Source organism: Stylophora pistillata, chromosome 6 (genome assembly GCF_964205215.1).
Source record: "Stylophora pistillata chromosome 6, jaStyPist1.2, whole genome shotgun sequence".
NCBI classification, from domain to species: domain Eukaryota; kingdom Metazoa; phylum Cnidaria; class Anthozoa; order Scleractinia; family Pocilloporidae; genus Stylophora; species Stylophora pistillata.
In genome coordinates this window covers 23,921,455-23,943,164 of record NC_142524.1, presented here as the reverse complement: position 1 = coordinate 23,943,164, position 21,710 = coordinate 23,921,455, and the positions used below count along the sequence as shown (strand labels likewise).

The following is a 21,710-nucleotide window of genomic DNA, read 5'->3' as shown; positions in this document are numbered from 1 at the left end:
GTAACTGTAAGTTTATTAACCTCCTGGAGTAATTTTATCCCTTCATATGGTCACTATGTCTTCCAAGTTCATTTATTGTCAAGATAATTGGACCAATGAAATGAAAAAGCTCTTGAAAAGAAATAGAATTCTTTGTTTGTTATGTTGTTAGTGCTCAAAGATATTTACCTTTTCTTCTCTATTTTTTGGATAGGGTCAAGTATAAACTTAATGAATTTTTAATTTGTGCTTTGATATTTACATTTAAATGCATATGATGAACTCGTTACTAAGGAAATTATGCCATCGTCGTCAAAATAGGAACTTCAGGTTATAGGAAATATAATAAATAATATAAATACGTTTCCCTCTATTCTTACCTATCGTCCAGGTGTTGCTTTTTAAAAGCTTTGGTCTGTTTTTAAACAGATATCTCTGGAAAACAAAACCTATAGCAAAATATAGAAACAACCTCTGAACAATTTTCTTGAAACCTTAGTTTATCGAGAGGCCATGATGCGCTACCAAAAAATAATCTTAATTTTGCACAATTTGTCTCTGTTGTCTATTTAAAAAAAAAAAGGTAGATTCTGGTCAGCTCTGAAGTTTTCGTGTATACTCTTTCTAAGGGAAGTTTCATAAATAAATGACATGGCGGGAAAAGGAAATTAATGAGTTCAAGGCCATAAATTATGCACGCTTTTCCAGTTGCATGAATTGTCACTAAAAAGATTGCGACCCTCTGTGTTATTTAACGAATAAAACAACAGAAAGCTAAGGAAAAAGAGAAAGAAACCAATATACAGCTAGATATATGGTAAATAGATTACTTTAAATTCACCAATATAGAAACTGGAGAATGAACGAGACATCTGTAGAATTCTCTATTTATTTGTGTCCGATAATTGTAATACTATTTTAATACTATATTGGCGAAACTAGTCGCCACTTCTCTACTAGGATAAAGTAGCACACGGAAAGCGATAAGAACTCGCATGTTTTTAAGCATTTTAACACATCTCCTTCTTGTAAGAACAAATACTCCCTTTCTTGGTTTAGTATTCTGGATTCTACCAACAACTCAATTGATTTAAAACTCAAAGAAGCTTTTTATATAAATAAGATCAAACCTGAACTTAACAAACAATTACAGCATTATAACACTTTTCTAGCATTTTAGTCCACATCTTTAAGTTCATGTTTGTTGTCACGCCGTAATTAGTACCCGCTTTTGTATTACATCATACTGTAAATATTTTATTCATCTACTTGTCTGTTATATAATTACTCGCGTTCAGGTACTCATTGATTGAACTGAAGATGGCCTAGGCATGCCGAAACATGTCTCTAAAAAAAGTTGTATATTTCTTACAATTGTAATACTGTTATCATGTTTACAATTAATGATTAATTTTCTTCAAAAGGCTAGGGGGGAATTTTCCTGTAATTGAACAGTTAAATAAAGGTAAAAGATGTTATATTCTACGCTTGCTTGTCGCTTGCTTTTCTTTTATATGAGAAAGTCGCTAGTTCCGATAACTCTTTCCATAAGCGGCTGCCGAAGGTGTGAAAGCGGCTGTACCCGACAGGGGCTCGGTTAACCGAAATTCATTAGCCGAAGACTACTCGCAAACCAAACAGACCACAGTAGGAGCCCTTACAGGGGGCGGTAAACCGACTGGTGACTGTTATTGTTACTTCTGGGTTACACCTTCGTATAATACAAAGTGACTGTTGTTGGGGACTGGATTGAAACAAAACAGAATGAAATGATTCCTCTTCATCTGAAAGAAAGTGAAAGTCTTTGTTATTCAAACCCTGTTTCCTTTTTAAAATACTTTCAGAATATCGCACAGAGAAGCTGTTAATAACATCAGCAGGACAAACTAAGGAGATCAAAGTGGAAGAGTCGACTCTTAAATTATCAAAAAAGGGCCAAAGGTTATAGTTTATCATTTGAACAACTGCACGTTTTTGGGCTATCAAATACAGCGTTAATTTACCAAGGTCCCCACAAGAGTGTCGTTGTTGTTGACTGTTGATGTATCTTTAAATAATTAGTACATGTACCAATGTAAATTTGATTAACTAGTTATAATTTTAACCATGGTGTTGTTCACTGGTTGTCTGTTGATTCAAAGTTTTTTTTTTGTGCGTCGTACTGAGATTGATACCATTCGCCATTTAGATTGAACTGCCAACTGATTGGTTACTGTCAACTACAATGCCGCAGTTTATGCTGAGAACCTGTATCTTTAAATAATTAGTACATTCACCAATCTAAATTCGATTAACTAGTTATAATTCTGGATATATCAACAAAGTTGAAATGGTAAATTTGCCACCGTAACGATTACAAAAGCTGACGTTCCGAGCGTTAGCGTTAGCTCTTTGTTAACATATCCAAATTATCTCGGTACCCCCACCGACGCAGCCCCAAACAGTTTCTTTAGAAACTATCAGCCTTTACTCATAGTTATAATTTTATCTACGATGTTGTTCACTCGTTGTCTGTCAATTTAAAGTTTAGTTTATGTTTCCTCAAATTTATACTATTCGCCACTCAGACTGAACTGGAAAATTACTGTTTACGAGATAATTTGACAACTGTTCCTTCGATAGCTCAGTTGGTAGAGCGGAGGACTGTAGAAGTCATAGATGATATCCTTAGGTCGCTGGTTCGAATCCGGCTCGAAGGAAAACTTTCCCATTTTCTTGTATATTATGAAATAAATTCATTAATGTTTCGTGTAATCATTTTTTTCTTTTTTGATTTATTTACCTATTGCTTTATTGTTTCAAAACCTGTCGACGCTGAATAATTTATTACAAAATAACTACTGCATTTGCATAAGGAAAATCTTCGGTTATCAGCAATCGTCTGAGAAATCCTGGTTTCCTAACTAGAAACGCGTTGATTTCCATGATTCGAAAGTCGAAACTTTAAGTAGGCATTACTGATCAACAAGAGTGAAAATATCTAACAATAACCTTTGTCCTCCACAACGTCATCAGCCTGATGCAAAATAAAGGCCGTAACTTGTTGAAATATAAAATATGATGTCTCAGTGTAACACCTTCGTACGCAAAGACCCCTTTCTCAAATAGGTTATAGGAAAGGTTTAATTTGTGCAGGACGAATCCTTCTCGCGAAAGGCTTTAAAAGACGTTTTTCCAATTTCATGTCACTGGAAAGAAAGAGCGCATGCGTAAAGAAGAGGATAGCAACAAGTCCCATTAATTAAAGAGTGCGCGCCCTTATGGATATAAAAAAGAGAGGCGTAGCACAGGGAAAGCGAGGGTAGGATCCGGGGAAAGTTGTCACGTCACGACTTTCCTCGCGCACCGCTCTCTCTTTTGGCTTTTACGATACTGAAAAGCTAACCATTGTCAGCGAACAATGCAAAAGCAACAGGAATGTCAGGGATGGATACAACGAAAACAGTGACAGTAAACCCAGCTACACTGACAATGTATGGGGTACCATTACCGCCAATATTCAGCTACTGTTTTTTTTATAAAATGGTGCTTAAGATATGAAGCCAATTATGTTTTATGCAGCTAATCATTTTATAAAATGGTGCCTTAAAAAATATGGAGCGCTTTTTATGAAGCCTTTTTTATGCAGCTAATCATTTTATAAAACGATTAGCTGAATAAAACATAATTGGCTCCAAGGAAAATTTTCCCATTTTCTTGGATATTATGAAATAAATTCATTAATGTTTCGTGTAATCATTGTTCTTTTTTGACTTATTTACCTATTGCTTTATTGTTTCAAAACATGTCGACGCTTCAAATTGTGATATAACAGTTATCTTCATCGGTTTGTCTTCCAGATCTAGATACTGAGCACTTACGACACTTACGGATATCTCCACACCTAACTACTCAAAAGAGAAATACTAACAACCTAATATATCCGATTACCTTCAATAGCTCAATTGGTAGAGCGGAGGACTGTAGAGATTGGTTTGATTGATATCCTTAGGTCGCTGCTTCGAATCCGGCTCGAAGGAAAGATGTTTTTTTTTTGTTTGATGAAATTTTTGTGTTATTTCTTTTCTCCTTGAATTTTCCTTACTTCGACTTAGGATGCGTTTCTTTTTTCGCTTGTTTTAATTGGAAGAACTAAGGTATCGTTATAATGTATAGGGGCTGTAAATATCTCGAGACTTAACTGCAATGTTCCGCATCCTGAACCAGTAGGACATAACTAGTAAAGATGGATGACTAGTAAAGCCTCCTGACTGCGAAAAACAAAATTGATGTGAAGTCTGTATTCGTCATTCGATTTGACATTGTACACAAATAAAAAATTAATATGTCGGCTGTCCTAACCAGTGAACCTCTACAGACTATGACAAAGACTACACAGGTTCTACAAGACTTTGCTGGGAAGCCTCCACCCAGACTTCGACGACTCGCGATGATAGGACAACTGGAATAAAAATGCTCCTACGAATTGTTGGGGGCTGTACTTCCAGTCTTAATCCTTTCACCCCTGATTCCCAGATCTAATTTCTCCTTAAAAAATAATATCTGCTGAGTCAAACTTTAAGGTCTTGAGGAAAAGGGAATTGATCACAAAGTAAAGAAATACAAACCCAGGAAATTTTCAAGGGGCAGTATGGAATACACTTACTGATTTGAGAGGTTCAAAGGTTGAATGTCTAAGAGGGCAAAAAAGAGCTGTTAATAAAAAAAAGTAAAAAATCATTACCAGAACATTTTCGACCACCGCCTTGATAACCGTCTTTAAAAACGCAAACTGGATCAAGCGGCGAGTTTGTTTCGCATGTAGCATCCGGGTGACATCTTACTCCGGCGCACGTGCCATCGGCTGAAAACAATATGGAAGAGAACAAGTACATTTCATTTGCCATCTCAACGGATTGAATTTATTCTTGAGAAAATCTGCATGAAATAAAATAGCTAACACCACAATAGACAGATGATTCATAATGAATATAAATTTTCTTAACATAGCTTCACGTTACAGTTTAAATTAGTTAACAGAGAAATTGATTACGACAGGAAACGGCGAAAGGTTGGACATCTTGCTGTCCGGACGTTTTCAGCCATTGGGCTGCACAGCACGAACAATCAAATTTAAGTTGGCGTATTGGCGACTTAAAGCTAGCGTAAAGTTCTCACTTTACGCTACCTTTACACTACGTAAAGGCAAGCTTTACGCAACCTTTATGCATATGTGTAAAGTTGGTGTAATGAGACTTCTTTAAGCTACCGTTAAATTTAGCGTAAAGATAGTGTAATGTAAACTTTACGCTTAAAGTTGCGTGTAAAGCGACACTAAAGACACGGTACTTCCTTACGCTAATTTTACACCTGGCGTAAAGACAGTTTAATCCCAATGTTATGCTTATTAAAGCGACACATGTTACTTCTTCAAAATGATTTATATTTGTAAGAAATCAGCTCGCAAGAGCGTCTGGGTTACTAAATACTATAATATTATATTAAAAAGACGAAACTGTGAAACTATGTATAAAAGTCACAAACCTTCTTCCAGTATCTTCAAAATAGAACAGAGGGAAACAAAAATTGTAAACCGTTTTCTTATTTCAATTGATAGATACTACAATAATTATTGTTTACATCGCTTTCATTTAAGTCGCTGTAGTGGCCTACAGGTTCTGTACTTTTTTGGATTTCGGGCTTTCTTTTCTAACATTTCTTAACAGTATCACTAAAAATGACAAAGTACAATTTTCGTAATAATTTAATATTAAATAAACTTAGTAAACATGGCAAGTGTCAACTCACTGCAAAGTCGCCTATGCGCACTGTCCTTTTTTGATAAGTGAGCTTTCTTTTCAAACATTTCTTAACTGTAACATTAAAAAGATAAAATTGTGCACTTGAAACAAAACTATGTGAGCCATTTACTTATAAAAATTGAAACTGGTGTACTGCTGTCTTCCTGAAATATACCAAACTTTGCAACTTTGGGGTTCTCCCAGAATAAACTCAAGGGTGCTCATTGTAGTCAATGCCATCAATGTTCAATAAACTTAGTACTCTGGAGAAGTGGCAGCTCTTTTTAAGGGCCTACACACAGTGTCTTTCTTTGATTTTGGCACTTTTTTCGTCTTTGCTGAGGTGTCAGATGACCTTCCTGTTCCTAAGAGTCGGTTGCTGTGGGATGGACTTCTAGGTGTTGGAGGGTGGATGCTTCGAGATGAAATTCCTGTTGTGGATGGTCGGGTGCTGTCAGATGGAGTTGCAAGTGCTACAGTGACGATGCTGCGAGGTGAACTTCCTGCTATGGAGAGTCGGGTGCTGTCAGATGGAGTTGTAAGTGCTGGAGTGACGATGCTGCGGGGTGAACGTCCTGCTATGAAGAGTCGGGTGCTGTCAGATGGAGTTGCAAGTGCTGGAGTGAGGATGCTGCAAGATGAACCTCCTGTTGTGGAGGGTGGGATGCTGTCAGATGGAATTGAAGGTGTTGGAGGGCGGATGCCACGAAATGAAGTCCTTGTTGCTGAGGACAGGGTACTGTGAGATGATATTGTAGGTGTTGGAGGGCTGAAAGTGGGGCTAGTAAATGTTGCTCGGTCTTCAGGCCTCACTGCCCATTCCAGACCATCAATAGGTCGGGGCTTTGTAGATGGCATTGAATGAAATCGCCTTGCCACCATGTTCACTCTTGCTCACACATTAACGCTTTACTATGCGCATCATCAAGAGCTTTTTTCACTTTTGTCAATGCTGGCCTTTCCCAAGGCAATTTTTTGACAAGATACCCATAAAGTTTGGGTTGTCCATTTTCATCATCTGAAAAGTCTGACTCGTCAGAGCTGGTGTATTGGGAACTTCCAACAGCCTGCTCCACCAAAGCTTTCTTCTCCCCTGACCAAGGCATGGTCTTTAGGGTTTGAAGTCTCCTCTGGATTTTCTAAGCAATCAAAGAAAAAGCTCAAAAATCAACAAAAGTAGATTTTATTCATCTAACAGAGAGCCAAATCATTGAAATTTTAATATTTTACTAGTTGATTACCGCTATAAGATTACTAAGCTAATAAAAATATTTGCATGTGTGAACATTAAAGGTGGCTCAACGCAGTTTCGGACACTTAGATTTTGATGGGTTTCTATAAACATTCTTTATCACTTGATGCTACAGTTAAGGTGGGGTTCACAGGAACCTTAAATTTTCAAAAAAAATTGTGGTGGCTGTGAATCCTGTCCACAGAATTTCTTTTAACTTTGTCGAAAGTTGCATCTTATCATGCTTATCAAATTAAGGGTGTTTTTTAGGAGGTTGCTATGGTAACTTATTGTGTCACAAAAATAACAATGTGGTCACCAATGATTGGGCAGTATTCTTATACATGTACCATGATTGTAGCATCAAGTGATGGAGAGTGGTCATAATAACCCATCCAAATCTAAGGGCTGGAAACTGTTTTGAGCCACCTGACAGTTGACAAATCTAATTCAATTTATAAAATAGTATTATATGTATCATATTCATGTTTCTCAGAATAGCTTGTTAATAGATATTAATGTCCACAAATTCTCAGGAGTTACAGTTTTGAAAGGCGAAAATTTTACTTGCAGACATTCTCTAACTAGAAATAACTCACATTTTGCAACCTTGCCAGACTTAATTTTGAGCCATATTTAAAACTCAAGAAATGCCTAATAACAGGAGTTACCGGTGTTAGCCTAACATTCATAAGTTTACAGGGATTGTACTGAAAAGGTAATTACCGCATATTACAACAGAAACTTACATCTCTCACTCTCCCTTGCTTCTGACAGAGATTCTTGTGAGCCTCTTGCTTCCCTTTTTTTGCTCTCATTGAAGCATCATGTAGACTTTTCAAATATGTGGCACCAGCACCTTAGGAGAAAATGTTACACCATCAGTACAGTGTAATGGGAGATTTAAAAATTTTCATTCACTCAATAGTAATAATTATTGTTTTAATAATCCATCAAATGTTTTTGCTGATGTGTGATTAGTTTAAATGTAAATGTGTCATGTGACTGAATATTCCATTTGCAGTGAAACTTGGGAAATATTTGAGTGATACTGCACATGTAAAATGCAGAAATATTAAAGAAGGGTAATAAACTCAACAACCTCCATTTGGCATGAAAAAATGCTCAGATATATGTCCTTGGACATTATTTGTACCACAAAGTTCACAGTTTTCCTCAAGCTACGCTGTATGCTCTTGGAAAACTGTTCACTTCTTGGAACAGATGTCTGCAAACAAGTATCGGAGCACATTTCCATGCCAAATGGAGGCTGGAGAATAACCAATATACCAGTAACCCACAATAAAATACTGAAAGCAGAATGTACAATCTCTGGATGTGTGGGCAAATTCTGGTCAAAGGGCAGACTTTAAAAGCCCTCTTTGTAATCCAGCAAATAACTCTTATTCTTTGTTCATACCTTTCATCTCAGCTACAGACCAGGGACACTTTTCAGTTCCCATGTGGTCAGCCACAATTGCATCCATAACTGTTTTTGTGACTTCTTCATTGGTTTCTGATTTAGAGCTATTAAAAGTTTTTACAAAAAAAAAAACAATATAAAAGAAATTCAATGTTAAGTTTGGTCAAGAGGAACTTTTTACAAGGCCAAAAATTTAATGCACATTCATTATTTAAAATTATACATACATTTACTGAGTCATTTCTAATGGGAATGTCATGCTCAGTTTGTCCCAAGTACGGACTACAAAGCAAAGAAAAATCTGATATTCCAACTGGAGTCCAGTGCACGACTTTCTGTACATTGCTTTTATGCTCTTGCAACTGAGCCAAATACATACACAATATGTGCATTGCTTGATCTTAGTGCCCTAGTGTCCTACAGTGTAGTGTCCTTGTCTAATACTTGTAGTCAAAATATTTATTTCCTCACAAGACTTTGCACTAGGTAAAACATTTAAACATGCTCTTTAATTTCTGGGCTTTTAAAGGGGCATTGTCACACTATTTGGCAACTATATAAAAAGCTAGAAGGTGCCTTTTCATCAATTGAATTCCAAAACTAATGGTCTGGTTTTGTTATTAAAGACTATTTGAAGGTTCTGAAACTGTTTCCTGTCATCAATCACTATGGATGACAAGGATGGAAATTTATTGAAACTTGAAAAAATTGACCAATTTTTTCAAACTTTGATGCTATATCTTCAAAAAACCCTCAAGAAATTTATTATGGTTAGCCTTCTCTGATAAAATGCATTTGATATCTTTGTCATAGCTTTACAAAAGCATTTTGTTTATGAGTAAAGCCTTAAAGTAATGATTTCAGCACAGAATTGCCCTAAAACAGCAAAATCCTCCCACAGGGATTGTGGAGCAAACATGCAATATTTATGTGTAGCAGGGGACATGTCACTATCTTTCCTGTAATGTGCCATATGGAAATTGTGTTGTCCTACATGTATATTTGCTAAAATTCAATTTCTCACTGTATAAAACAAACAAACAAACATACAGAAAAAATCGTACAAACAAACAAACCAACAAACAACAGGGAACCAGGAAATAACTCTACTATCAAAGAAACAGCCTTTACCACTCATCCAACTTAAAGCCCTCAAAAGCTTCATTCTACATAAGGACTTTGTACATGTTTCTGAAGTCTTGCTATAATCATCAGACAGAAAGAACAGAAAGCAGTAAAATTAGTGGTAATTACCTCAGATACCTGGCAAAACAAACAACAACAAATTAAAAATGGATCTATGGTAAACGTGCAGCTCTTCATGTATTTCCATTCCAGTTTCTCATACAATTTACAGTGTACGTGTAGACGTGCAATTAGAGTGATCTAATTTGAAACTTTGACACGCATATGATCATGCACCAAGTAAGTGTTCAAAGCAAAATTTGTTGACCTCCCCAATCAGAGATTATGCCTTGTTGTGGTATCAGCATTGAAAACAGCAAGCAGATAATTATTGCAAGTCCATCACCTTTGGAATGATAGACACCTGAAGCATTGCAAGAAAAGAAACATGAAAGAAGCAAAATGCTGATGTTGGTATCCTGAAGTGATCTAGCACTTTTCCAAAAACAGGAACTCCCAGACAGTACATGTAGCTACAGTATGCTTTGTTGGCTGCAAAGAGGACATTGGGAGGAAATGAAAGCTCTCACCCCCCTGCTCTCGAATTGAGAACTGTCCATGACTTTGTGGTCAGAACACACAATTACATGAAAATGATAAACTGTATGGTATATCAAATATAAAAACAACAAACGTGTTATATTCTGTGAAGTTGGGAGCAACGTCTGGTGAAGTAATACACTTATTTACTTACTAGGTAAATCACCCCCCCCCTCCCCCCCCCCCAAAAAAAAAGTAAATAAATTAACACTACCACTCTCTCATTGAGACCAGGCAATGTCGGGAAACATCTTCACACCACAGATGGCACAAGTCTTTTTACAACAGATTGCATCAAATTCCTTAAATATCTCCGCTATACACAGGCGGCCAAAGCTCACTACTGGAAATGCAGACGTGACTCTTGGTTTGAGTGGTATAGTTTTACAAACGGTTATTTATAAAGGTTTGTATGGGATGTAATCGGTTTGCCTTAAAAGCGAGAAAAAATGTCATGTTTTGAAATAAAATTGACTTACCTTATTGCCTTGTTGTATTCTTTGTTGATTACCAGCGTCTCAGGCCATTTTGAAGAGTTTTCGGCGAGTTAGCGCTATTTTGGTGTTCCACTGCTAAAAGAAAGCAGTAATACACTTGACATTTTTTCTCTCTTTTAAGGCAAACCGATTACATTCCATACAAACCTTTATAAATAACTGTATGTAAGACTATACCACTCAAACCAAGAGTCACGTCTGCATTTCTGGTAGTGAGCTTGGACTGCCTGTGGGCCATACTGAGCACGTGGTCATCTAGTACCTCACGGATCGTGGAGGGCACGAAATTTATGAACAGGCCGAATTTTTTAACAGAACAAACTAAGCGATCATGGTTAACAGGAAACCAAGATAAAAATATACTTACACGACACTGCTGAGGGACAGGGGTCTTCCTTTTTCTTTTCCTGCTTGCTCGCTCTTGTCCTAAATTTGAAGAGCTCTCTATTTTTGCACCGAGTTCTGCAAGGATGCATTTCTTCTCGTTGTCGCGCGCTTCCAGCTCCTCTCGAAGACGCACGTTTTCAGCGATAACCCTCTCTAGCAAAACAATGTATTGATCTTCCATTTTTCGGATGAAGAACGTTAACGATCATGAAGCAAAAAGGATAAATGAACTGGAAAAAGGACGCTCACAACCGGAAACATCACAATGAAATGGCCTTTAATCACGCCGACAGAAGGGCCCGCCATGTTCCCGCCAGTAGTCGAGATGTACTGATTGGCTTTCTTCCACAAAAACGGTAGGTGATTGGCTAAAGTAGTTTACTCTAACCCAGTATCTTCTCGGGTAAGAAGTTGATTAAACTTGACATGCGCAGTGTTGTTCTGTTTGTTAATACGCTCGGCGCAAATGACAAACTTAGTGTCTTCGAGGAGTCAGTCTCCCTTGAGAAAACGATCTAGGCTATGGTGTGGCCATTGCAATGAATACTTATCGAGAGCAGCTTTCTGGAAACATCGTAAAGCTCGTTATAATGTGCACAGTGAACGTTGGACGACTATAAAAGATGACGCTGAAAATGTTGAACAAGAAGCAAAGAGAGGAAAGTATGATCCACGGAGAACCGGACCTATCTGATTCTTCAGGTGACAAGGATCTTGAGACAGCTATATTTAATCGAGGTATGTAGCGGCTTATCACTATTCAAGACTGGTCATAAAACATAACAAGATACTAAGAAAGTAAATGCTAGACTGACGGCTGCTCTAAGTGAAGAAAAAAAAACATAAGCATGCTAGCTGCCCCAGTTCCTTCACGTAATCCCAGCACAGGGTTTAGTACCCCCTAAATTCATCTCCACAGCGTACACTACAACGCTCTGAAACGAAGAAAACTAGCCATCCAGAATTAGTGATAATGTTGCTGCTGGGATCTGCCATGGACACATTTCAAAGCCCATGCAGAATGCCTGGCTAACAAATTGACCTGACCAGAGGAAGGGAGCGCACAGTTCTTAATAAGCCATAGACTGAAGAGTCACGTTTCGTGTAATCAAACTTGGTCATGGTTTTCTAAGCCATATGTCAACATTGGCTGCTAGGCAGTTGATATATATGAAACAATAGGGCTCCTGACCTAACAGTAAGCAAAATAGATTTTAAAAGATTACAACAGTATTCCCACCTAGTCTTCTTGGTTATTGTTGCTGTGTGCACATATTTTTTTCTGTCAGGCAAATTGGAAAAGGCAAATTGGAATGTGTTGGGTTAAAATGAAAAAGGATTTAAAGCAAATGTCAAGGGGTTGTAATGTCACCGGGCTTAGGTTTCTACAAAATTTGGAGATGTTTCATTACTTTTATTTAACAGGTTCTACCCAACTTGGTGATTGTGAGGATTCATTCAATTTGGGTGACAACGTAGACTTTCTCAGTGCAATGAATGACGATAAGGAGGGAAATAAGTCTGATGAGGTAGATTTCCAATGTTATACCTATATTGTTATTTTGAATTTAACTCAAACATGTAAAGCACACACTTCTTTAACAAAGCTAATTTGTAATGAGTGGTGTCAACTCTTACATTGTACATGTAAGTCTTGTAATACCTCAGTTTTGTAATATTATTATTCCAAACATAAATGAGGCAAAGCTCGCGATTGTTGTTACAGTCTCCTCGGAGTGCAAGCTAACTTGAGTATCTGGGCTAAACGTATAATCTCCCATTAAGTTGTTGCATGCGCATGTAGGGAGAACACTGAGTCTTCAGCAAGTAGCTTTTGTGCAGAAATGACAAGAACTGAAAAAACCTGAATGTTTAATTGTCTCATGCAGAACATGATGCATGGTCTGGTTTTTGTCAGTTATAACAATAGTGAACAATAGAAATGTAAAACATGCCTCTTCTTATGTGCAGTATTTGCTTTCATGATTATTGTGTGTTTGTTAATCTTCTCATGTGCAGTTGTATCTCTTCACTGCTAATTTATTGCTCATGTAGTAACAGGGCTGCAAATAACATTCGGACATTGGGTGACCAAAATTTGCTTGTGTCCAACAAATTCTCAATTGTGGTTGGACATGATGTCCGGAAAATTTTTTTTTTCCTAATGCATTTTACAGTAAGGATGAAGAAAATCTGCCTATAGTAAATTACTAAATCTTACTCTGTGCTGGGACGATCTTATTAACTCAAGGGTTTTGTAAGTCATGCAACGACATTAGCTACCTGAAAGGTAGCATTTGAGAATGCCTGTGAAAAAGTAGTGAGTTGCTTATTTTTGTTCAAATTTGTTGAGAGTCATTACAGTAAAATTTCTCAACAAATTAAATACAGTTCACAAATTATACACAAGCTGTACACAAGCTCAGAATACACAAGATGTCCCGTCTTAATGTGAAGATAATTATTATTTATTTCTATGTATTTTATTAATCTGGTGGAATTTCTGTAAGAATTTGTTATGGTTTCCTTTATTTGCCTAGCTTCCTTTATTTATTATTGTTGTACTCATTTTCTTTTGCCTGTCATTTTTTGTAATCAAACTCATATTTGGGTAAACAAAATAAAATTGTAGTGTTTGAATTTGGTTTCCACTCAATTAGTGCTATGGTGGAACAGTGATAACACAGACCCTCATAACAGTGAAATGATACATTTTACTATTAAAATAATATTTATAGGTACCAGTGATAAAAATGCAAACCAAAGCAAGGAAGTAATAGCTTGATAATTTAAGAAAATATAGTTTTCAACCTTTTTCGGTGATATCTGACCACAATTTGTTTTGTCTGACCGAGATGGTGTCTTAGCAGGACCTACAGTACCTACATTTTGGTCACCCAATGTACTGCAGCTATTGATTAGCGATGCAAATCAGTTACATCAGTTTGCATGAGGTATAAACCCAAAAATAGAGAGAGAACAGATACATGTAAGGCCTTGTTAATAATAATTATAGCCTTGAAAGTTTGCATATTCTCTACAACAATGCCAGCAATCTCATAAAACTGTTTGCTGTGTTCAGGTTTAGAAATTAAACGAAATCAATGACAAAATATTTTCGCATTTAGCTTTTAGGAACAAATACTTTAAAGAAGGCTTGAGGCAAGGAGGCATTTTCAAACTGTAAGGTTAATTGAAACATAAGATTGCTTTATAGGCTATGAGTTGTAATTGTAGTTACTGTTTTGATTGTTATATAAACAACCCTTTATGATAAGAGCACGACAAACACTCTCTTCTCTGTTGTTCCATAGACAGCCTCTAGATATGAGCAATTTTGGGCTCTGATTGGTTCTTCATTACTGGGCCATTAGCTCATTTCAAACCAGTAGATTATCATAAGTATCCCACTGGTAAGTAAATCTTGTTTATGCTTTTGTAGGCAAGAGTGTTTCTCTGACAGAGTGTATCTTTGGCTCTCAGCATTCAGGGTTGTCTATATAATTATAACTTAATATGCCGCTTAATCCTACCATGCAATGTTCACGAGGAATAATTACTTTTTTAGATTATCTTTAACATTCAGGGTTGTCTATATAATTATAACTTAATATGCCGCTTAATCCTACCATGCAATGTTCACGAGGAATAATTATTTTTTTAGATTATCTTTAACTTCTTCTACTCGACTCGATTTTGAGGACTAATTGTCAAATATCCAATTGATAAAGAAGTAGGCCCAGTGGGCAGTCCAAATAAATATTTCTTTCAGAGAAAAGAGTTTTACATTTATTTATACCTTTTCCCGCTTCTGTGCAAGGCTGCAGAGGGTCAGAGGGTACAGAGATAAGTTCTGACATCTTAACGTTCCTTTACACAAAGTGTGCCTTTACACAAACTCTAGGTAAATGGCGTAAAGGAACATGCATGATTCTGACCATCTTAATGTTACCTTTACAAAAGCTTATTTAAACGTTCGGTTAGTAAAGTGTGCATTACATCACCATTACATCCCTGGTAAACAAGCGTAAATTTGACCCATCAACTTTACGCAAACGTTACAACTGCTTTACATTTAGTTGAGTAAAGTGCGAGTTTACGCCAACTTTACGTTTTGAGTAAATAAGCGTAAATTCGACCCACCGATTTTACGCTAGCTTTACGTGGGCTGTACGTCGTGTTGCGTAAATCTTCCTTTACAGACCTTTATCAACAGTGTAAAGTTGATGTAAAGTTTGTTAACCACCTTTACGCAGATTTACGCAACTTTAATTTGGCGTAAATCTACATTTTCATGCTGTGCTGTTTTGACCTTGGCCTTAAAAAATGTCCTTTAATATATTAGTTTTCCTATTCTCCTACGCAGATGTTGCACTGGTCTGAGGAAAAAGTTCTAAAATAATGAAATTCCGGTTTATTCGAGATCATTTTTTACCATCCTATAGAGGTCACTCTTTCTTTTCGCGAAATGTATTAGGTTAAAAGTATATGCACTGAATATGATTTTTCACGGGTTCAAAACCAGTACGTGAAACGAATTTAGAGTATGACGAATATTTCATGTTTTCTAAGTGGTCAGAAGAAGACACAATCATTCGCACTGTCTAGATTTCTAACGATATAACAAAATAAGAATAAACTCGTTGCCATCTTTTTTAACAGTACTGGTACCCATTGTTAAAGAAGGGCACGTATGCGATATCACAACAAAGTGAAATCAAAACATAATATAGTCTAAATGAGGTCAAAAGACTTACTTTTTACAGGGCAATAGGGTTCCCCTTGGCTATGGTTGAACCAAACCAAACATGTCACCGAATACACCGAAGGCAAATATGGCGTCCAATTTGAATTGCTATTGTTCTGGACTGACAAGCCTGGTCTTCACGTGGAAACTGATTATTACGTGTGTGAGAGGCTAGTCAGTCCAGCACAATGGCAACTCAAATTGGACGCCATGTTTGCATTCGGTGTATATGGCTGCTGTTTACAAATGAGAGTGTTTTGATCATGCTGGAGATATAATAAAGTTCTGCAGTGTTTGCAGTGTTCTAGTTTGAGTAGCATACTTGTTTAGTGACGTTTGGTAAGGAGATTTTGTAGGAAAATTCATTACCTGACGAGGGAATTCCTCGTTAAATTGTACGCGAAAACCGATATCGCACGAATCGCGAAGCGATGAGTGCGATATCGATTTTCAAGTGCAATTTCACGCGGGATTCACGAGTCAGGTAATGAATTTTCCTTGAATCCATCATTGAATAAAAATAGGAAAAGAAGAAAACAGCAATAATATTGTTTGTTTTCATCCTGAGCGCGCACCCCAGAAAGCCATTTTGAAGTCAACTTGTCAGAACTGTCACTGCGTTAGCGAATAGGAAGCTAGGTCAGTCGTGCACGTTAGAACCTTCGACATCTTTTATTTGAACCTCGTTTTTACATTCGGTTTCAAACTTTTTAAACAAGCTTCACACTATTTAAGGATAATGGTGGTATTGCACTGAATTTACAAGCCGTTTATTTTTACCATCTTTTTTTCATATTTCCACTGAATTTGCTCGAGTAGGAAAATAATTAACACCTTTTATCGCTTTGGTGGCAAAACGGAAAGAAATGTAGTGTGCAAGCAAATGCACTGAAAGTTTAACATTGCGATTAATTAAAGGTAAGTACCTTGAAGTGTAAATACGTGTATTGATAAAAACAAAGAAGTGTTTCATGAAAAGTCCAAAAATTTTAATTTTTTTATTTGTAGAAATTCACTACAGGCAACTGCCATTAGCTGAATTGTTGGCATGAGCATTCAACTGAAAGTTAATGGAAATGTTCACTGGAGAGTTTATTGAAGGATACATTGGTAAACAGTCCACCTAGAACTCTTGCTGTCAGACCATCACTACCGTTAGTCATTGTTGTTTTGTTATTGCTGACTACTGATGGAAGTGCAAGGCTGTTGACATTAATTTCTAGCAAAGCTTCAGTGCGTGGACTGCCGCTAGCGTTGGCAGCTGTGATAGTCATAGTAGTACGACTGAAAACCCGGACAACTTGCTTGACATCCTTCGTTGTTTTTCTAAAAGATTATGGCAGCGGATGGATGTTGAACCCGGGTTGACGTGACCTGTTAGCTCGGAGATTGTTTTTTCTGGGCCGGGTTCACAGGATTTTCTCGCTTTCGCGTTGTCGCGAGCGAAAGAGGTTTTTCATGCCTCTCCAAGAATTTTAAGTTCAGTTCAAAACAAAGAAGAACCTCAGGCTCACTTTGAGAAACGCTTTTTTGTTTCTTGTTCTTTAAAAGGTGACAGTGGTTTTGAAAACATTTTAAATTGACTCAGAAACCAAACTTTGTAACGATTTGACGATAGTTGTTATGCTTACGTACATGCGAAACAATTTCACTTAGCCTCGTTTTCAACTCGCAATTCCACGCTAAACACCTTGCTTCGTTAACCAATCAAAATGCGAGATTGTATTCAATGATGCGATTCTAAGACAAATAACATAATGTTTGAATATAGCGCTCCATATTTGGTAATTTAAAAATATACTTGTCTCGTAATATATCAAGACTGGTAAAAAGCAGAATTATCATGAGAACTATGAGTGGCTAAAAACGTTTCAATTCTGTAGATCGAACAAAAACATTTATTGATGCGTCAGACATGCTCCTAAGAAAATGTAAAGAAATCGAATAGTCTATTACCACTTTAAGGTACGCGCCGCTTGAGGGCGTATGCATTAAGTGTCCGATATGAAAGAAATTTCTGACCTTGATCAGTATATATTTCAATGAGGTCCAGACCCGGGGAGGGTTACCCTATCAACAAAATGTACTTATTTATTACTTAATCCCCCTCTATAAGTGACGGAGCAAATAGATCCCTAAATTTAAGTAAATTTAAGATCATTGACAATTCAATCACATATTTAATTCAAAATAAAAGGACGCTCATTATCCAGTCCTCAGTAACAAGTTGTGGTTATGTCACACGAGGCTGAGGCTCTGTTTGTAATTAGAACTATAAGTGGAATATTTCCCCTAAAAATAGAAATCAGAGAGATCTTTACCCTACTACACCAGTTAAGTGACTGCATCCATGCGTCACATACACGGAAATTGGCGACCAAGTAAAGCAGGTCGAGTTAATAATTTCTGACTATACTGTCTTCTACACAATAAAGAGAAAAAAACTCACATTAAAGCAGAATAATTTTTGCAAAGCGGTGAATTTAATATCACTTCTGTTCGAACTAAAAAGAGGGCAATTTTCTCCTCGGTCATATCTTAAATATTCGGTAAACCGAAAGCTATCAGCCGAAGACTGCTCGCAAGCCAAACAGACCGCAGTATGAGCCCTTACAAGGGCGGTAGACCGACCGGCAGTAACTGGCTGTTTTTGATACCCCTGGGCTATACCTCTGTATGATACAAAGTGACTGTTACTGGGGACTGGAAAGAAACATAACAGAACGAAATGATACCTCTTGATCTGAAAGAAAGTGAAAGTCTTTGTTATTCAAATATTCTCAAAGTATTTTCTTATTCAAATATTCTCAAAGTATTTTGTTATTCAAACATTCTCAAAGTATTTTCTTTTTAAAATACTTTGAGAATATCGCACAGAGAAGCTGTCAATCACATCAGCAGGACAAACTAAGGAGATCAAGGTGGAAGAGTCAACTCTTAAAATATAAAAGAGGGGCCAAAGGTTATAGTTTATCACGTGAACAGCGGCATGCTTTTGGGCTATCAAATACAGCGTTAATTTACCAAGGTCTTCACAAAAGTTTATTCTATTTCATCCAGATACAACTATAGTACTGATGTTGTTTAAGAACTCTAATCGTTGACTCATTTGACCAGGCAATTTTTTTTTCTGACATGTAATAGTCAAACGACATTAAAACATTTAAAGCTTATGCGACTAGCTCGCTTCAACGGACTTTGGAATACTGCAGTTGAAATTGACGTCCAACCTTAGCACTTTATCTCCTGGAAATGATAGATATGCTACTTTTTATTTCAAAAGTAATCAGGATAAATAACAGAGAAAACAGGTGGCTAGAATTGACAAACGCATCGTCTTTTGGGCGTTGCTTCGATTAGATACGAAACTCTCGGATCTAATGTCAAAGACATTGTAACGCAGCACACGAGTTCTTGTCAGATTTTGCAAGTTTAGAGGCTAACAAAGGTCTCAGATAATATCCTAAGAAAATCTTACAATTCATCACTTGGTTAAATTGTTATCGAGCATATCAATAATTATCATAATGGAGTGTTTCTTTAACGAACTCTTGTAACAATATTCATCTATTCCGGTGGTTGATATTCAGAGCACGCAGTTGGAAGTACTATTGTATACTTGTACTGAGACATGAATAGTTCGCACTGCCATCTAGGTCTACAAATAAGTCTTCATCTAGCTTTTATCCATCCAAAAAAAGAAAAATACAGTCAAGCCATTTGCTACAGGTTTCAGATTCAGCTCTTTCCAGGAAGGTCACGGTGTTATTGATCTTTCTCTGTATGCCTTTGCTGTTGCCAATAATGATTTGTGTAACCGTCTTTCTATGCCGCTTGGAAATGTTGGTCGTTTCTTTGAAAGAAAAAATTCTTTTAGTTGATCCATCTCACGACAGTACAACTTCAGATGTAACTTAAGTATGGAAAAGGAACGGACAGAGATTGTCAGCGAAGAGCATAATTTGACGCTGGTTTAAAATACAAAAGGTCTTTAATGGTATTATCATTATTAATATCGTTACTACCAGCATTACTATGTAGTAATATTCTAGTATAACTGTAGAGACCCACGGCGATAAAAATAGCAAAATGTTATAAAATTAACGGTAACGTAGTAGTCCATGTGTCTGTCCTCCAAAAATATCAGAAGTACAAACAAACCATCAAACAGCAAAAAAGCACATACCATTGTCATCTCAGCAGCCGTAGAATTCCACCCGCATTCCAATATGATTGTTCCATGAACGAGGGACGATCCTGAGCCAGCGAGTCCTCAGCGGCATCTTGAGTTCGTTTCGTGCTACCGATCCTGTGTCTACGTTCCCTAAAAAAATCTGCCGAAGCATTATGCAAACAAACAATAATGATAGAACAAAGATCAAATAATCCATTCATGCAGTACAACTATGCAGCATCATTACTATAATTGTTTGTCTGTATCGTATTAGAACAACAGCTAGATAAACACTTTCATTCGCGATTATGGAGAAACCATTTTTGAAATCGCTGACCGTTAAAAATGACGTTTATCCTATAACTAGAATGTCATGATTTTGTTAAAATGTTATCAAGTTTGTAGTTGATCCAATGAACGGAAAATTTAAAGGGAAATATTAATAGCAATAAGGATGATGATATAAAATGATAATAATAATAATAATACTAATAATAATAATAATAACAATAATGGTAACAACAATGATAACGATAATGAAATTGATAATGAAAATGACAAAAATAATTCACTGACTCAGTTCTTTTCCATGCTTGGCTGATTACTGCTTATTTTGTTAGTTTGTTTTTTCTTATTCTTCACAAGTTAATATTTAGGTAAGAGTTTCTTTGAATGTGGCAACGAGCGACTCAAAGTATGGAGACGTCACTTCTTTAGACATACGGAGGTGCTAACGAAACATGACTAGCGAAGAAAAGTTATTTCTCTTACCCGTTTCCTTCCTCCTTCTCTATAAACGGTCCATCTCTCGCCGTCAACAGATGTCATCAGCTCATATGTCTTTACCCATTGTTTCTCTTTCTCTTCCCCATACCCCTGCGTTGCTGCTGCGGTAACGGTGCGCACTGTATCCAAGTCTATTTGTAGCCACGGTGACAGGTCAAATTGTTGTGCATTCCATCCCTGAGGCCATTCTTTCAAGTGCAATCGAGCGCGTGATGCGCCGTAACGAGCGTGGTTTCCATTCCAGGCTGAGTGTGCAGCAAGCTGTTTATCAGTAATTAGGCCACTTTCCATTCCAAGGGCACTGTCACATTTATCTGTATAAAGCACGAGCAGAAATAGGAATGATTAGCATCTATAAAGATGAAACGGTTTTGGATAGACTCAGTGAAAAGTGGACAAAGCAAAGAAATACGGTAATTAGAATTTCACAAAATATTGTTAAGAATAGGCAAGACTTGAAGCTATTAACCTATGGTGAGCTAGGGTAAAGCTAAGCTCAATCGTAATAAAAAACTTATTTATTGATAATGTTCAGAGCTCACAATCCATGAAACAAACACAATTTCCTGAGGGAAACTCGATCTTTACTGTCTCTTTTATTTTGTCTCCAACAAGAAAAAATCTTTCTCTCTTAAGGCTACCGTGCACCTTCAGGGGTGTCTCGCGTGCAAGTGATGTAGCGCGTCCGGTTTAAACTATAGATATCTAAACCCCTATATAAAATTAAAGCTTTTAGGACTGGCTATCAGACTATACCAAAAATGTTGAAAAAAAATCAGTTGTCGAATTTTTCACGACTTCTAAATGCGAGCGCCCGACTCACCTTTTGAACGTTACATGTCAAAGCGAATTTTGCTTTTCGCTTATTTAATGTGTTCCTTCGTTTCCGGGGCCAAAGCGCTAAAAAAACATGTATCTGCGATTTGCCATATTCAGTTTCAGTGAAAAGTTACCGAACACTTTTGAAATAGGATTAAAAAA

At 36.9% G+C, this 21,710-nt stretch overlaps 2 protein-coding genes, 2 non-coding genes and 1 pseudogene across 8 annotated transcripts in view; 3 read left to right on the top strand and 2 right to left on the bottom strand.

Moving 5' to 3' along the window:
- Positions 1–2,591: 2,591 nt before the first annotated feature.
- Trnay-gua (transfer RNA tyrosine (anticodon GUA)) lies at positions 2,592–2,678 on the top strand. The gene is given in 2 exon segments: positions 2,592–2,628; positions 2,643–2,678. It is a non-coding gene; the product is annotated as a tRNA-Tyr (tRNA).
- A 1,230-nt stretch (positions 2,679–3,908) lies between these two features.
- Positions 3,909–3,998, top strand: Trnay-gua (transfer RNA tyrosine (anticodon GUA)). Its single transcript is given in 2 exon segments — positions 3,909–3,945; positions 3,963–3,998. It is a non-coding gene; the product is annotated as a tRNA-Tyr (tRNA).
- A 655-nt stretch (positions 3,999–4,653) lies between these two features.
- Positions 4,654–11,325, bottom strand: LOC148728896 (uncharacterized; annotated as a pseudogene). Its single transcript, XR_015988714.1, has 5 exons — positions 11,003–11,325; positions 9,545–9,615; positions 8,411–8,517; positions 7,740–7,849; positions 4,654–6,898 (listed from the first exon to the last, which is right to left on the bottom strand). The product of XR_015988714.1 is annotated as an uncharacterized LOC148728896 (transcript).
- A 146-nt stretch (positions 11,326–11,471) lies between these two features.
- Positions 11,472–17,540, top strand: LOC148728895 (uncharacterized). Of its 4 annotated transcripts, none has more exons than XM_088725488.1 (4): positions 11,472–11,760; positions 12,448–12,551; positions 14,337–14,435; positions 16,778–17,540. In XM_088725488.1, exons 1-3 carry the CDS (start codon positions 11,646–11,648, stop codon positions 14,394–14,396), a joined length of 279 nt encoding a protein of 92 aa, XP_088581614.1. In that variant the 5' UTR covers positions 11,472–11,645; the 3' UTR covers positions 14,397–14,435; positions 16,778–17,540. The 4 variants fall into 4 exon arrangements, with proteins under 4 accessions (XP_088581614.1, XP_088581616.1, XP_088581615.1 ...); XM_088725490.1 differs by lacking the exon at positions 16,778–17,540 and adding an exon at positions 14,151–14,205 and having other exon boundaries at positions 14,337–15,893; XM_088725489.1 differs by lacking the exon at positions 16,778–17,540 and having other exon boundaries at positions 14,151–15,893.
- Positions 17,541–18,788: 1,248 nt separating this feature from the next.
- The window catches only part of LOC111329836 (uncharacterized), a 62,226-nt gene continuing 59,304 nt past the window's right edge, over positions 18,789–21,710 (bottom strand). The window contains 3 exon segments of the mRNA XM_088725220.1: positions 18,789–19,622; positions 19,956–20,103; positions 20,715–21,043. Of these exon segments, the coding sequence (XP_088581346.1) occupies positions 19,966–20,103; positions 20,715–21,043 (467 nt within the window). The 3' untranslated portion in view covers positions 18,789–19,622; positions 19,956–19,965.